This window comes from Budorcas taxicolor, chromosome 5 (assembly GCF_023091745.1).
Source record: "Budorcas taxicolor isolate Tak-1 chromosome 5, Takin1.1, whole genome shotgun sequence".
NCBI lineage: Eukaryota > Metazoa > Chordata > Mammalia > Artiodactyla > Bovidae > Budorcas > Budorcas taxicolor.
In genome coordinates, this window is record NC_068914.1 from 143,351,909 (window position 1) to 143,368,221 (window position 16,313).

At 40.0% G+C, this 16,313-nt stretch overlaps 1 protein-coding gene across 1 annotated transcript; it reads left to right on the forward strand.

The window, feature by feature from the left end:
• Positions 1-5,389: 5,389 nt before the first annotated feature.
• On the forward strand, positions 5,390-10,598 carry CLEC12B (C-type lectin domain family 12 member B). Its single transcript, XM_052641192.1, has 6 exons — positions 5,390-5,600; positions 7,433-7,522; positions 7,963-8,181; positions 8,675-8,829; positions 9,233-9,348; positions 10,448-10,598. The coding sequence occupies exons 1-6, from the start codon at positions 5,390-5,392 to the stop codon at positions 10,596-10,598; spliced, it is 942 nt and encodes a 313-aa protein (XP_052497152.1).
• Positions 10,599-16,313: the final 5,715 nt, after the last annotated feature.

The window sequence follows — 16,313 nt, forward strand, 5'->3', positions numbered from 1 at the left end:
TTAATGAAAGTCCAAAACAAAGAAAAACAACCTTGAGCTCTCCCTTTTTTTAAATTGGTCAGCTAGTATTTATTTATTATTATTTATTTATTTATGGCAATGCAGCTTGCAGAATTTTATTTCCCAGGATTTCAGTTCCCCAACCAAAGATGGAACCCAGGTGCACAGCAGTGAAAGTTCCAAGTTTTAACCTCTGGACCATCAGGGAATGCTCAAGTTCTCATTTTTGTAATCACTTGTTTGATTTAACTTTTGCTCATATTAATGGTCTGTGCCTTCACCTAATTTACCTAGAACAGAACACGAATGTAGATTTATTATTCATTTCCACATTCTTGGCAGTGGGATTTAGAGCTGCTGCATGTTTCCCGGGTGGCTCAGAGGTTAAAGCGTCTGCCTCCAATGTGGGAGACTCGGGTTTGATCCCTGGGTTGGGAAGATCCCCTGGAGAAGGAAATGGTAACCCACTCCAATATTCTTGCCTGGAGAATCCCATGGATGGAGAAGCCTGGTAGGCTACAGTCCATGGGGTCGCAAAGGGTCGGACAAAACTGAGCAACTTCACTTTCTTTCACTTTCATGTCTTTTAGTTTGTTAGCTTGCTTTGGACTGAGCACTGCATAAGTTTGAAAAAAAAAATAAACAAGAACTATATGTACATTTATGTATTTAGAGATCATGCCAAAGTGTTACTGAAGAATAATTGGTTGCATTTCTGCAGCCTGTTGGATATTAATTCACACCCCGAAAGTGGTTGCCGCTCATTCTGGAGACCTGTGACTAAGCTAATCTTCACACAGAGCTGAACCTTGAGAGCTTTCAAACCACTCCCCAAGTCATCTGAAAACAGAACCCTAACCCACATTCTCTTCCTGAGAACAGTTACCTAAACTCCTCCTTACCCCAAAGGAAGTCTTTAGAAATGATTTCTTTGTTTCCTTCCTCATGTATAGTCTCCAAATATTTTTAGAGTTTTGTATTTGCTGCTTTACCAAATTACACAGATACAACAGCTTAAACAATACAAGTTTATTGTCTCACAGTTCTGTAGGTTAGAAGGCCAACCCCGATCTCGGTAAAGTCAAGGCTGAACTGCACTCCTTCTGAATGTTCTGTGGGAAGAATCCATTTCCTCGAGTTTTCATCCTTTAGCTTCTTTGTATTCCTTGGCTCCTGGCCCCTTTTCTCAGTCTTCACCCAGAAACACTGTATCTCTCTGACCCGTCTTTGGGTCTCATGTCTCTCTGATTCCATCTAGGAATGATCCCCCACTTTCCTAGGATTAAATTGGGAGCACTCAGAATGTAAACTGGTTCAGCCACTATGGAGAACAGTATGGAGGTTCCTTAAAAAACTAAAACAGAGGTATCATATGGCTCTGCAATCCTACTCCTGAGCATGTATCCAGAAAAAAACATGATCTGAAAGGATCATGCACCCCAGTGTTCATTGCAGCACTGTTTACAATAGTCAAGACATGGAAGCAACCTAAATGTCTATCAACAGAGGAATGGTTAAAGAAGATGTGGTACATTTATATAATGGAATATTCAGTTCAGTTCAGTCGCTCAATCATGTCTGACTCTTTGCAACCCCATGAACCGAAGCACACCAGGCCTCCCTGTTCATCAACAATTCCCAGAAATTACCCAAGCCCATGTCCATTGAGTCAGTGATGCCATCCAACCATCTCATCCTCTGTCATCCCCTTCTCCTCCTGCCCTCAATCTTTCCCAACATCAGGGTCTTTCAAATGAGTCAGCTCTTCACATCAGGTGGCCAAACTATTGGAGTTTCAGTTTTAACATCAGTCCTTCAATGAACACCCAGACTGATCTCCTTTAGGATGGGCTGGTTGGATCTCTGTACAGTCCAAGGAACTCTTAAGAGTCTTCTCCAATATTACAGTTCAAAAGCATCAATTCTTCAGTGCTCGGTTTTCTTTATAGTCAAACTCTCACATCTATACATGACCACTGGAAAAACCATAGCCTTGACTAGACGTACCTTTGTTGGCAAAGTAACGTCTCTGCTTTTTAATATGCTGTCTAGGTTGGTCATAACTTTCCTTCCAAGGGGTAAGCGTCTTTTAATTTCATGGCTGTGATCACCATTTGCAGTGATTTTGGAGCCCAGAAAAGTAAAGTCAGCCACTGTTTCTGCTGTTTCCTCATCTATTTGCCATGAAGTGATGGGACCGGATGCCATGATCTTCGTTTTCTGAATGCTGAGTTTTAAGCCAACTTTTTTACTCTCCTCTTTCACTTTCATCAAGAGGCTCTTTAGTTCTTCTTCACTTTCTGCCAGAAAGGTGGTATCATCTGCATATCTGAGGTTATTGATATTTCTCCTGGCAATCTTGATTCCAGCTTGTGCTTCCTCTATCCCAGCGCTTCTCATGATGTACTCTGCATATAAGTTAAATAAGCAGGGTGACGATATACAGCCTTGACATACTCCTTTTCCTATTTGGAACCAGTCTGTTGTTCCATGTCCAGTTCTAACTGTTGCTTCCTGACCTGCATATAGGTTTCTCAGGAGGCAGGTTAGGTGGTCTGGTATTCCCATCTCTTTCAGAATTTTCCACAGTTTATTGTGATCCACACAGTCAAAGGCTTTGGCATAGTCAATAAAGCAGAAATCGATGTTTTTCTGGAACTCTCTTGCTTTTTCGATGATCCAGCGGATGTTGGCAATTTGATCTCTGATTCCTCTGCTTTTCTAAAACCAGCTTGAACATCTGGAAGTCCATGGTTCACATATTGCTGAAGCCTGGCTTGGAGAATTTTGAGCATTACTTTACTAGCGTGTGAGATGAGTGCAATTGTGCCGTAGTTTGAGCATTCTTTGGCATTGCCTTTCCTTGGGACTGGAATGAAAACTGACTTTTTCCAGTCCTGTGGCCACTGCTGAGTTTTCCAAATTTTCTGACATATTGAGTACAGCACTTTCACAGCATAGTCCTTTCTCTCAGAATGAAATAATGCTATTTTCAGCAACGTGGTTGGACCTAGACATTGTTATACTGAGTGAAGTAAGTCAGACAGAGAAGGAGAAATATCATGTGGCATTCTTGTATGCAGAATCTGAAAAGAAATGATACAAGTAAACTTAGTTACTAAACAGAAAGAGATTCACAGAGAATGAACTTATAGTTGCCTGTATACACTACTATATTCAAAATGGATAACCAACAAGGACCTACTGTGTAGCAAATGGGACTCTGCTCAATGTTATGTGGCAGCCTGGATGGGAGGAGAGTTTAGGGGAGAATGGATAGTGTATATATATATATCTGGCTGAATCCCTTCAATGTCCACCTGAAATTATCACAGCATTGTTAATTGATTATGCATGCATGCTAAGTTGCTTCAGTCATATCCGACTCTTTGTGATCCTATGGACTGTGGCTCACCAGACTCCTCTGTCCATGGGATTCTCCAGGTAAGAACACTGGAGTGGATTGCCATGCCCTCCTCCAAGGGATCTTACAGATTGATGGATTGAACCTATGTCTCCTAAGGCTCCTGCACTGCAGACAGGTTCTCTACTGCTGAGCCACTGGGGGGAGGGAAGTGGGGGATTTGGAATTCTCCAGGCTGGACTGGAGTGGGTTGTCATTCCCTTCTCCAGTGCATCTTCCTAACCCAGGAATTGAACCTGGTCTCTTGCATTGCAGGTAGATTCTTTACTGTCTGAGCCACCAGGGAAGCCCAATAGGCTATTCCCCAATACAAAATAAAAAGTTAAAATTAGGACCACCCAGATAATACAGGATAATTTCCTCTTTCAAAAATTCGTTATCTTAATCACATTTGAAATGTCCCTTTTACTATGTAAACTAGGCTATTAAAGGTCCTGGGGACGAGGACACAAACATCTTTTGGGGCTTTTCTTCTGCCTACCACAGGTTCTTAACAGCAATTTACTTCCTTGTATAAATGAGAATGTTTTAAAAAGTTCGATGAGATTGGAAAAATGCAGTCCTCTAAAAACTGTTAAGTCCAATGCTTGTTGTGACTAAATGACAAACCACACATGTGGTGTGCTATTTTTTCTCATATTCACCCCAAAAAAACAGCCAGAATGCTTTCTATATAAATTGTCAGCTCTTTATTTCTCACTGGGGTATTGCTGAAACCTGTAGTCCCAGCTGTGGGTTAACTCCAGTTTTTGTGCAGTGGGTTTATTTCAGTTTTATTGGAAACACCTTTTCAGAGCATTTTTAGGCCTAAGAAAAGATAGAGGTTGGTTATTTCATCAAGTTTTTTTTTTTAATGGAATGTAAGTAAATTGTAGCTGAAAGAGAAACCCGGGAGAGACATAAAAACACACTGACCATTTCCCCATTATCAGTGTTCCTTATGAATATCCAGCACTATCCATCCCTGTGGTTTCCCCAAACTCTATCTTCCGATTTTTCATACCTAGAAGACCACATGTTTTCCATAGGAATTTCACCTGTCCCTCAACAATGACTGTGGGCTGCCTTTGGGCTAAAAGCCAAGCAAACAAACACATTAAAAACAGAAACAAAAGCATTTTCCCATGTGCCAGCCTCATTCTCTCCCCAACCTGCCTGCTTTTTTTCACTCTCCTAAACATCAAGCAATCGTTTTTAAAATCTTGTTCTTAAGTGTTAGCTGTTATCTAAAGGAGCATTATTCCATTAAGAACATAGTCATGTAGAAAGGAAACTCCCATAATGTCCCATTTCAATAGCTGTTCATTTCTTCTCTGAGCCCATTGCCAACACCAGCTGTCGGTCTGTCTCTCACCAACATTTCTTTCTTTCTCTTTTTTAATCAGCAGCCATCTGTGGGTGGTTTTCAACTGTACAGCTCTTCCTGTTTCAGTATGTGTAACTACAGAGCTCTTGCTCTCTTATGTGTGTCTCCTTGATACCCCATATGAATGAGTGTAAACCAAGATCCAGGGCTTCCCTGATGGTTTAGTGGTCAAGACTCTGCAGTTCTACTGCAGGGGGACATGGGTTCAATTCCTGGTCAGGGAACTAAGATCTCACATGCACAAAGCACTTCCAAAATATATATTTTTTAAAGAGCATGTAAACCAGATTCACAGAATTAGCTGATCTTAGACACAGGAGAAGAGGACAACCTGTGTCATTATTAAGACACCCAGAGCAGCCTGAACTGGGAACACTCAGTCCCCAGCCTCTGTGCTGAGAATCATGGGAACTTACCCACAAAGCCATCATCCCTGCTCCACTTCCAAGTATCCCTTCTTTGCTTCAGCAAGAAACAATGCTGAAGGAACAGTCAGTTGAGATCTATAGTATTTTGATTGCTAAAGGCAACAGTTGCTTTCTCTCACTTTTTCTGCAGAAAAACTGGTCTTCATTCCCCCCTAATGAGGGGATGGCGGGATGTGTCTTGGGTCAGTTGGGTGTGGACATAAGAACTCCCATCCTTGCAAAGAACATTGTGTTCCTGGGTCTGATGATATTGAAACATTAATTACCCATAAAGCAGAGCTTACTTCTACAATGCCTGAAGACGTAACCTACGCAACACTCACCTTTCAGGATTCTGTTTCAGCAGGAAATAATCAGGATAGAAATAACCTAAGAAAAAGAGGTAAGGGTTCAGAGATGGCAAGATGTGATCTTGGGGGATGGACAGGTGTTAGATACCCTGAGGTGCTGGCTTTGACACTGATGCTGTTTGAGAGGTCTGCTGTGGAATTCTCAAAATGGAGACAAAGTTGGAGAAATTTTTGGTACAGTGGTGTGCTCTACATTGAGGAGGACATGTGTGGCTTCCAGGACTTTTTAAAATTAGGAGATATTGCTGTGTGTCACCAAGCTCTGTGTTATAATGAATTATTTCAGCTGAGGATGCCAGAGATTGAGTTTGGGGACTGAGATTTCTTTTTATAAATGTAGTCCTTGATATTTATACCTTGTGAGAGATGCCAAGGGAAATATCCTTTTAGAGTCCAGTTTGGAAACTTCTAAACTAGAGAAATCGGAGGGATTTTTTTTTTTTTTTTGTAGAGTTATCTGAACTTTATCTGAAAAGATAAACTGGAGGATGAGTGAGGTAAAAATAGACAAGAGCTTGCTTCTGTCTTATAAGTACTTACAAATTTTTCAAAGGGAAGTTGAATTAGTATAATTAGTATAATTATATATTATACTAATATTAGTATATTAGTATAATTGGACTAATTAGTATAATTAGTCATGCTGAATCAATATTGATATGTGTGTAGTATTTTGTATACATGATATCATGCCTTCATCAAACTAAAATTATGAAAGAAATGGAACAATAGTAGTACTTTCTCTGAAGTATTAATGAGAAAACTGAGCTGAAAAACATTAAATGACTTAACCAAATTCACACAGTTGCTACATGGTAGAGTTGAGACTCAGTTCTTATCCGCTGCTCATTCTTTTGTACCAAATTGAAAGAAATAGCTGTTTCTGTGATCAGGAATCCAATTTAATGAATCAGACTACATTCTTTACCTGCAGGAATCTGCTGATAGTTTAGGACAGTTTGTTGTCCTGAGTCATCCACAACTTTCTCCTGCTTTTTAGATTTGTTTTTATTTTAAGCATGTATGTGTATATAAGTGTATGTGTGCTTTGGGGGATGAGATACAAAAAGATGGTAGGATAGACTTTGCATGTGTCTAATAAAGGTGGTTATGCATTTCTGTTTTGTTGTTTAAAAAAAATCTAATACTTAAGAAAAAGGGAGTGGTGAATATGGTGCATATGTTAGGGCACCTGGAGATTGCATTAATCTATCTGAGACACTAAGCTAGATGCCCCTAGATCCAGAATTAAGGAATAGGAAGGTGAGGGAAGTATAAAAACTATATATATATAATATATATACATACATATACATATATATACATACATATATAGGTAAGTTATTACATTTTGAAGAGTTATCCTCTGGCTTTGTGGTCTGTTCTGCTGTTGGTAGGTTATCTTGTATATTCACTCATTCTCTCACTCAGTGTCAATTCATTATCTACTAGGTGAAAAATAGTATGCATAGTAGATATAAGCAGATTTCACAAAACACCTGCCTTGTGGAGGTTTGCGGTTCTAAGGGTTTCTTCCATTGTCTAAATCATCCAGGGAGTTTTCCACAATATCTCATTCATGAATTCAGTCATCTTGAAGAAGAAATATGTGTGGTGATGTAAAACAAAAACCTGAAAATTAGGAGACTCTTAAAGCAACGGAGGATGGTGAAGAAAAAAAATGGAGAACTGTGGCGGGGCCCTTGTTTTGTATCATTTTAGATATTTTGGAGATAGAGGATTTGAAGCAGCAAGAGAGAAATTTTAATACCTGGATGGTTGTTAAGTAGGAGAAGTAAACAACTCAATGTGTGACAACCACAAGGCAGTTCTGTTTGCTAATCTTTGTGTTGGCTTTTTTCAGGGTATCCAGCTCCATCCTCTATATGGCGTCAGGCTGCCCTGGGTCTGCTAACTCTTTGTCTGATGCTGCTGGTGACCTTGGGAATTATGTGTAAGTGTGCTTGCATCAAACTCAGAGCAGGGTGTTAGGAAATATAGCTGTAAACTATATAAATTTAGGTTAGATTATATTAATATGGTGGGTGCTAGCATCATAAACCCTCTAATACTTTCTGCCACCTCAGCTGTCTCTCGTTCTCTGTGTATCTAAGATAAACTTGAAAAAGATGTACTTCATTGTTACGAGGATTTTGCCCTGAATACATGGTTTTCTCTTGACAAACTAGACTATGAAGACGATTTTTGTTTTTTTTTATTCTTTTTCCTAAGAGTTGAAATAAAAAGGCATCAGTTGTGTTTTTCCATGATACCTGGATTATTAGAGACTACCAATAAGTATTAAACCTAAGCAATATTTCTGTGTTAAGAGAATTATCTACAGCTGTCATAAGGAATGGAAGGGTATATATGAGTTTGTCTTCTGTCTTGGAGTTTTGCAGATGTCCAGCGAAATTAACTCAGATTCAGACAAACTGACTCAACTCCAGAAAATCACCCACCAACAGCAGGACAATTTATCCCAGCAGCTGAGTGAGTACAGGACCTTTCCTATGGAGGAGGAGTCTCTCAAATCACAAATCTCCAGTCTATTGAACAGGCAGGGACAAATGGCCATCAAACTCTGTCAAGAACTAATCATTCACACTTCAGGTAACCAGGACTTGCTGACCAGTCAGATCAAATCTGTTGCTCTGGTTTAGATTGATGATGTGCACCACATCAGAATATGAGAGAGTGTTACCAATGACTTCTAATGATGCTGCCATAAATTTACAGAAGATAGTTTTTCTTTTTTTGTTTTTTTAAACATGGAGCTGAATTTGGGAAACATCTTGGGATGATATCAATCGGATATTTCAGGTCCTCATTTTATGAACTATTTTTAGGTGATCTTGTTGTTATAAGGAATTAAAAAATATAGCTGGTATTTCTGAGGCCAGAAGATTGAGTCCTGAAAAGAGTATTTCAGTCACCACTGTCCCAACACATAATCTTGGGTGACTACTTCCGGGGGCTCCTAAAGCGATTTGTTTTTAGTGTGCTGGTTTTGGAACCGTATTATCAATTTGAATGATTTATTTTCCAGGTCCCGGTCTCTTCAGAGTTGTCGAGTTTGTGTTACTGGGTGTAATTTCTTTTTCAGACCACAAATGCAATCCTTGTCCTAAGACCTGGAAATGGTACCAAACCAGCTGCTATTATTTTGCAATAAATGAGGAAAAAACCTGGCCTAATAGTAGAAAAAACTGCATGGACAAGAACTCCACATTGGTGAAGATAGACAGCCTAGAAGAAAAGGTCAGGTTGAATCTCCTTCCCTGGTTAGAGAAATTATTCATGTATTTGAAAGTAAATAGAATTCCTGAGTCACATGGTAGGAATTCAGTGCATTTTGAGTAAGAATTTGGCTTCCCTGGTAGCTCAGCTGGTAAAGAATACGCCTGCAATGCAGGAGACCCTCAGTTGATTCCTGGGTTGGGAAGATTGCCGGGATAATGGAATGGCAACCCACTCCAGTATTCTGGCCTGGAGAATTCCAGGTCACAAAAGAATCGGACACAACTGAGGGTCTCAAAGAGGGACACAATTGAGCAACTTTCACTTTCACTTTTCACGTGACTCTGATGACTGGTCCCATCTCTCTTACTCCAGCAAACAGGAATGTGCCCCTCACAGAACTTTTTCCTGCTTTCTCTTTCAGGATTTTCTGAGGTCACAACCATTCCCCGAGTTTCCTCTCTCCTGCTTGGGACTGTCTTGGGACCCATCTGGCAGAAGCTGGCTTTGGGAGGATAGCTCTAGGCCCTCTCCATCCTTGTAAGTCTCTGACTGTTGGGGAAAGAAACAAGCAAAAGATATTAAAAATGGAATATAAAGAAAATGAATGTGAATTATAAGAATTACACATCTAGATACAAAAAAGTACAACCTCCAACAAAAGAGAGCAAAAGATATTAAAAATGGAATATAAAGAAAATAAATGTGAATTATAAGAATTACACATCTAGATACAAAGAAGTACAACCTCCAACAAAAGAGAGCTTCATTAATGCAGATGGAAATGAGGAGGACCTCATTTCATGTGTGAGATAAATTCATGGCAGGACACTGAATTCCGTCTATTAGTTTAAGCTTATTTCTCTATTTAACAAACACAAGTAATACTTATGATGTTCAAAGTATTATTATCCCTATGATAAAAGCACTGTTATATTCCCATTTTATAGATTAAAAAATTGTCATGGAGTAAACAAAAGTGTATACATCGCAAGTACGATTTAGTGAGCTAAGCCTTGAAGCAAGAAAAGAATATGATAGTGTAGTGCAGATCATTTGAATAAAAGCAGTCCAGGGCACATGGAAGATTTAGACATGATCATCATTTTCTGATGACATGACTTAAGAGTTATCATCAGTTCTTTAGCAGAAGAACTAGGAACCAATATCAGAACTACATCTATGTTGTCATTCATTTCCTCTAACTTGTTTTATTCTTTTTTCACTCCCCACATATATATAATATACACAAAATGATATTTGTGCACAGTAAAATGTAACATATTTTTATACAGAATGTGATTGTATTTTTCTGTTTTTCTTCAGTTCCAGAGTAAAGGAATTCTAGTTCTTTTAATATATACTCTGCATTGCGTAGTTTCTATCATGTTATGAAGAGAATAGAAACTCTCAACTCCTGGTTTAAGCTTACTTCTTAGTTCTATCTGAGATCATGAGTAATTGGAAATTTTTAAAAACTGAAATATGCAAGCTTTAGGGATTTTGATGGTTGCTGGCCACAGAAGTCTTTCAACATTCACACACATGAGTGTCACTGTCAGGGAAGCTAAAAACACTGAATTGTGATTGTTTCAAATGTGATATTTGTAGTTAATTTAAAATTGATTCTCTTTTTCAGATTTAGTGCAAACGAATATGCTCAGATCAATGAATCCAAGGGATGTGCCTATTTTCAAAATGGGAATATTTATATACCCCGCTGCAGCGCTGAAATTTCTTGGATTTGCGAGAAGACAGCTGCATTAGTGAAGATTGAAGACTTGGATTAATATGCTTCCTCCAAGATGTAAGGGACTTATGATTAAGGTGATATGAGGAAGGAAAGAGCTTTACTATTAAAGGGGAAAAAAAAAGAGATTAAATAGTGACTGTCTGTATATTTAAACCATCAGGCAACAGGCAAATAAACTTGCTACACAGAACACATTCCACATCATTGTCTGATGCCTTCTGATCTGATGTTTTTGTTATTTCATCTCAAGGTCACTGGAAACCTACAGGAATAGCTGTCCTATGACCATCTTCAATCTCAGACTCATTTCACTGAATTTCCTTTCTCTCAAATAACAGACTTTCCTTGCTTTGTTGTTAAATAAGCCCAAGTGAACAGGGGCAATGTTGAGATGACCCAGAGGGATGGTACTAGGGGGGAGGAGGGAGGAGGGGTTCAGGATGGGGTACATGTGTATACCTGTGGTGGATTCATGTTGATGTATGGCAAAACCAATACAATATTGTAAAGTAATTAACCTCCAATTAAAATAAATAAATTTATATTAAAAAAAAATATTTAACAACCAGAACTGAGACAGGCCACAGCAGTGGAACAAGGTCCAGGAAACCCTGTTGTAACAGTTGCTGGATCATGTAGAAATCTGGGAGATCCTGGAGAAGGGGTATATGGGCTTCCTGGGTGGCTCAATGGTAAAGAATCCAGCTGCCAATGCAGGAGACACAGGTTCGATCCCTGGGTCGGAAAGATTCCCAGGAGAAGGAAATGGCAATCCACTCCAGTATTCTTGCCTCATAGTTCAAGTAAACAGGTTTACTATTCTCATATAGGACTGAAATGGGAGTCTCATATACACAGATTTAAAAAGCAACTTTATCATTCTTTTTAAAAGTAGCCTATTGTCACTGTCATTCCCAGAAAGATAAAATTATTCATTGAAGGTCAAAAACGCTGCACTTGACCCCCATACACTGGGTTTTTCTTTATTCTCATGGGAAAGCTAGTTTCTTCTATTGTTCCTCTCCAGAGAAATATCTGCTATTAATAATTTTGATATCTTTGTTGGCTATTTTGTTCACAAAAAGAGGTTACAGTTCTTTTCCTTGAAATCTTGTATCTTTTAATTTTTATTTCATGGACTCTCTTTCATATTCACTAAAAATGACTATTTTTGTCTCCTACCTTGGAGTGACTATGAAATTTGATCAAATTCTATTGCTCATAGTCCTCTCCCTGCTGCCCTGCTATCATCATGTTATCCCTGGCAGCCTCTAGAGCATAGGAGTAAATCCAAAGGTCTTCTTGAGGATATATTAGCTTCTTGTATCAGAATAGTTTATCCCCCATTGCTTTTTATGATAGCTTGGCATATGAGACACAGTGTATCTCAAGAATCTCAACCAGTCTCTCTCTGTCTGCTATCTCTTTTTCTCCTGCCCTGGTTAGAACTCCTGGGAGCTATTACACACACACACACACACACACACACACACACACACTGCCTTGGGAGAGCCCAATTTTGTATTTATTTTGGATAACTCTTTCCTCATTGAATAATTACATGATTTCCAAACCTGTCTTCACACCAGATTTATGTGGAGAGTCCCCTTAAAACTTTACATTTATTGATTTATTTGTTTCTCACAATAACCCTAGGGCTTCCTGGGTGCCACTAGCAGTAAAGAACCTGTCTGCCAACACAGGAGATGAGGATTTGATCCCTGGGTCTGGAAGATCCCCTGGAGTTGGCAATGGCAATCCACTCCAGTATTTTTGTCTGGGAAAATCCATAGACAGAGGAGCCTGATGGGCAACAGTCCATGGGGTTGCAGAAGAGTCAGACACAACTCAGCAACTAAATAACAACAACTCAGTGAAGGAAGTATCCCATGCAGAAATTGTTTTTGGGAAAATGTTTGACATAATTTAGTCTATTCATTGATCTTGTTTGGATGAGCTGTCATCATCTTTGCAGAACTTTTCTTTAACATTTTCCTCATAATTTTGTCAATTACAGTTTAGGTTTTCCTGCTCTGGTAGCAACTCTTATGTATTTTTCTACTCCTGGGCCTCTGCTCCAGGAGGCTATGATTCTACTTATCGGTCTCTTCAATTTTACAGTGTGGTGATTTGCCCTGTGACCTCAGTTCTCTGATGGAGAAAGGTTGCTTATTTTTAATTTTTTTTTTAAACTTGTTGGGTGAATGGGCATGATCATGTCTAGACTCCTTACATGACAGACTAAAAACCACAAATACATCATTTATTGTGTATCTTGAAAGATAAAGGCAAAAGGAGAAGCAGAGAGCAAAGGATGAGATGGTTAGATAACATCACTGACTCAGTGAACGTCAATTTGTGCAAACTCTGGGAAACAGTGAAGGACAGAGGAGCCTGGTATGCTACAGTCTATGGGGTTGCAAAGAGTTGGACATGACTGAGCGACTGAACAACAACAACTGTTTCTGTGATTAGAGCATGCTCATTGATTGACTGGCTGGATAATGAATAAGTAAGTGAATACAGTAAGAGTTAAGTAAAAAAGAAGCAGCTAGAGTCATATATGACAACATGTTTTTACTCCCTTAAAAATATAAAATGAATCCAGAAAATAATCACTTTAGCTTTTTTTTTTTTTTAAATATGTAGGATTCCTTAGCAAATAGTCTCTAAAATTCTGAGATTTCTATGTAGAAAATTTAATGCTATATGTTCTTGATAATAAAAGCTTAGAGGGTAAGACAAGCAACACTGGATAAGGTAAAAGTTCATCCATACAACACAGTTGAGGACTAGGCCTCAGCTAATCCTATAGGGAGGAGAAGGCAATCGCACCCCACTCCAGTACTCTTGCCTGGAAAATCCCATGGATGGAGGAGCCTGGTAGGCTGCAGCTGATGGGGTCGCGAAGAGTCGGACACGACTAAGTGACTTCATTTTCACTTTTCACTTTCATGCATTGGAGAAGGAAATGGCAACCCACTCCAGTGTTCTTGCCTGAAGAATCCCAGGGACAGGGGAGCCTGGTGGGCTTCTGCCGGGAGCCAGCGTGAGGAATCCCGCCCATGGCAATGGTCATGAGGAAGGAAGCCAGACAAAACGCAAAGGCGTGATCTAGCTTCAGGGGTTCCCCCTGAGTTTTCCTGAACATCTACCCCCAAAAAACCAGAGTTAGCCTGGTTTTATTGTTCTGTGCTTTCCACTCTTCTGACACTCTCTGGAAAGAGTTAACTCAGGGCTTCAGTTAAGAGTCTCCTGCAAGAGGAGTGCCTCAGTTCAAACCCCTCTGATGGCTCTCTAACTTGCCTGACAGTTAGAGACTTTTACAATCTGTGGATTGTTTACAGCCCCCCAACCACAAGAGGCACAAAGCTTAAAGCATCTTAAGATACAGAGGCTTTTCTAAAGAGCTATGCACTCATCTCACACGCTAGTAAAGTAATACTTAAAATTCTCCAAGCCAGGCTTCAGCAATACGTGAACCATGAACTTCCTGATGTTCAAGCTGGTTTTCGAAAAGGCAGAGGAACCAGAGATCAAATTGCCAACATCCGTTGAATCATGGAAAAAGCAAGAGAGTTCCAGAAAAACATCAATTTCTGCTTTATTGACTATGCCAAAGCCTTTGACTGTGTGGATCACAATAAACTGTGGAAAATTCTGAAAAAGATGGGAATGCCAGACCACCTGACCTGCCTCTTGAGAAATCTGTATGCAGGTCAGGAAGCAACAGTCAGAACTGGACATGGAACAACAGACTGGTTCCAAATAGGAAAAAGAGTACATCAAGGCTGTATATTGTCACCCTGCTTATTTAACTTATATGCAGAGTACATCATGAGAAACGCTGGACTGGAAGAAACACAAGCTGGAATCAAGATTGCCAGGAGAAATATCAATAACCTCAGATATGCAGATGACATCACCCTTATGGCAGAAAGTGAAGAGGAACTCAAAAGCCTCTTGATGAAAGTGAAAGAGGAGACTGAAAAAGTTGGCTTAAAGCTCAGCATTCAGAAAACTAAGGCCATGGCATCTGGTCCCATCACTTCATGGGAAATAGATGGGGAAACAGTGGAAACAGTGTCAGACTTTATTTTTCTGGGCTCCAAAATCACTACAGATGGTGATTGCAGCCATGAAATTAAAAGATGCTTACTCCTTGGAGGAAAAGTTATGAGCAACCTAGATAGCATATTCAAAACAGAGACATTATTTGCCGACTAAGGTCTGTCTAGTCAAGGCTATGGTTTTTCCAGTAGTCATGTATGGATGTAAGAGTTGGACTCTGAAGAAGGCTGAGTGCCAAAGAATTGATGCTTTTGAACTGTGGTGTTGGAGAAGACTCTTGAGAGTCCCTTGGACTGCAAGGAGATTCAACCAGTCCATTCTGAAGGAGATCAGCCCTGGGAAATCCTTGGAAGGGATGATGCTGATGCTGGAACTCCAGTACTTTGGCCACCTCATGCGAAGAGTTGACTCATTGGAGAAGACTTCGATGCTGGGAGGGATTGGGGCAGGAGAAGGGGACGACTGAGGATGAGATGGCTGGATGGCATCACTGACTCGATGGATGTGACTCTGAGTGAACTGCGGGAGTTGGTGATGGACAGGGAGGCCTGGCGTGCTGCAATTCATGGGGTCGCAAAGAGTTGGATACGACTGAGCAACTGAACTGAACTGAACTGAAAAATCATATTGGTGATGAGTTTTCACTGTTGACTCAATGACTGCTGCCAGGCCTCCATATTCTTTATCTTTTAGGCACCTGAAGGATATTAATCAATGTAATTGGGATCTAGAAATAGGAATATAGTAGTTTTGATGTTAACAACACTAGACTTTTGAGTTAATTACTTTTCTTTTGGTATAAATCACTGTACTCCTTTTGCCTGTTGTAAATTGTTGTATCTTTGCTATGTATGAATGTAACTTTATTTAGTGCTTTCTGAGAGTGGCACCAGACTTTGGGAAGAACAACATAAATAAGTCTTCTGGTTGACAAACCCTTATCAGAAAAAATGCTATAAAATGCTAATTGGCTCTCTGGCCAGAAGATGATGTAAATCACCTAAGACTTGTGTATACAACTAGGTATGCAGAGAGAAAAGCCTGGTTTTGATAAGAGGCAGGGCTGCTGATGCTGCATAATTTTATATTATCCATTGATGTCTATGTACAAAAAAGGTATAAAAGGCCCTTCTGAACAATAGGGGAGTGGCCAGTCACTGGACTGGTTTCCCCCGTGTCTTCTCTTTACTCTATTTTCTGGCTGAATTCCCATCTGGGGCTTGGAGGCTCACCATGTCTACTTACTTGCCCTGGCTTCTGAGATCCACGTGAGAGGGAGCCCAAGATGGGGCACCCCCCACTATTCAAGAGGATGCCAGTGGCCTAACGTAGATGGTGCAAGCTCCTTGTCTGGAACTTTATTGGCTTTCCACATAAACCAAGTCATTCAGCCTCTTTTCTCACTAAATTTTCCTACTACACTATTTCTTCCTAATCTAATCTTGTATCTCTAAGTAAATAAATAAACTTTCCTTGCCTTTGCCGTCCACGCTTCAAATTCCCTGGATCCACCGGGGCTGGACCCCGGCAGGCTTCCATCTGTGGGGTCACACAGAGTCAGACACGACTGAAGTGACGCAGCAGCAGCAGCAATCCTATAGGGAACTCTGGAGCTAGGCTGGTCCTTCAGATTTGCATCTCTGGAGGTCAGAAGTCTGAACCTTTATACCCCCCACCTGTT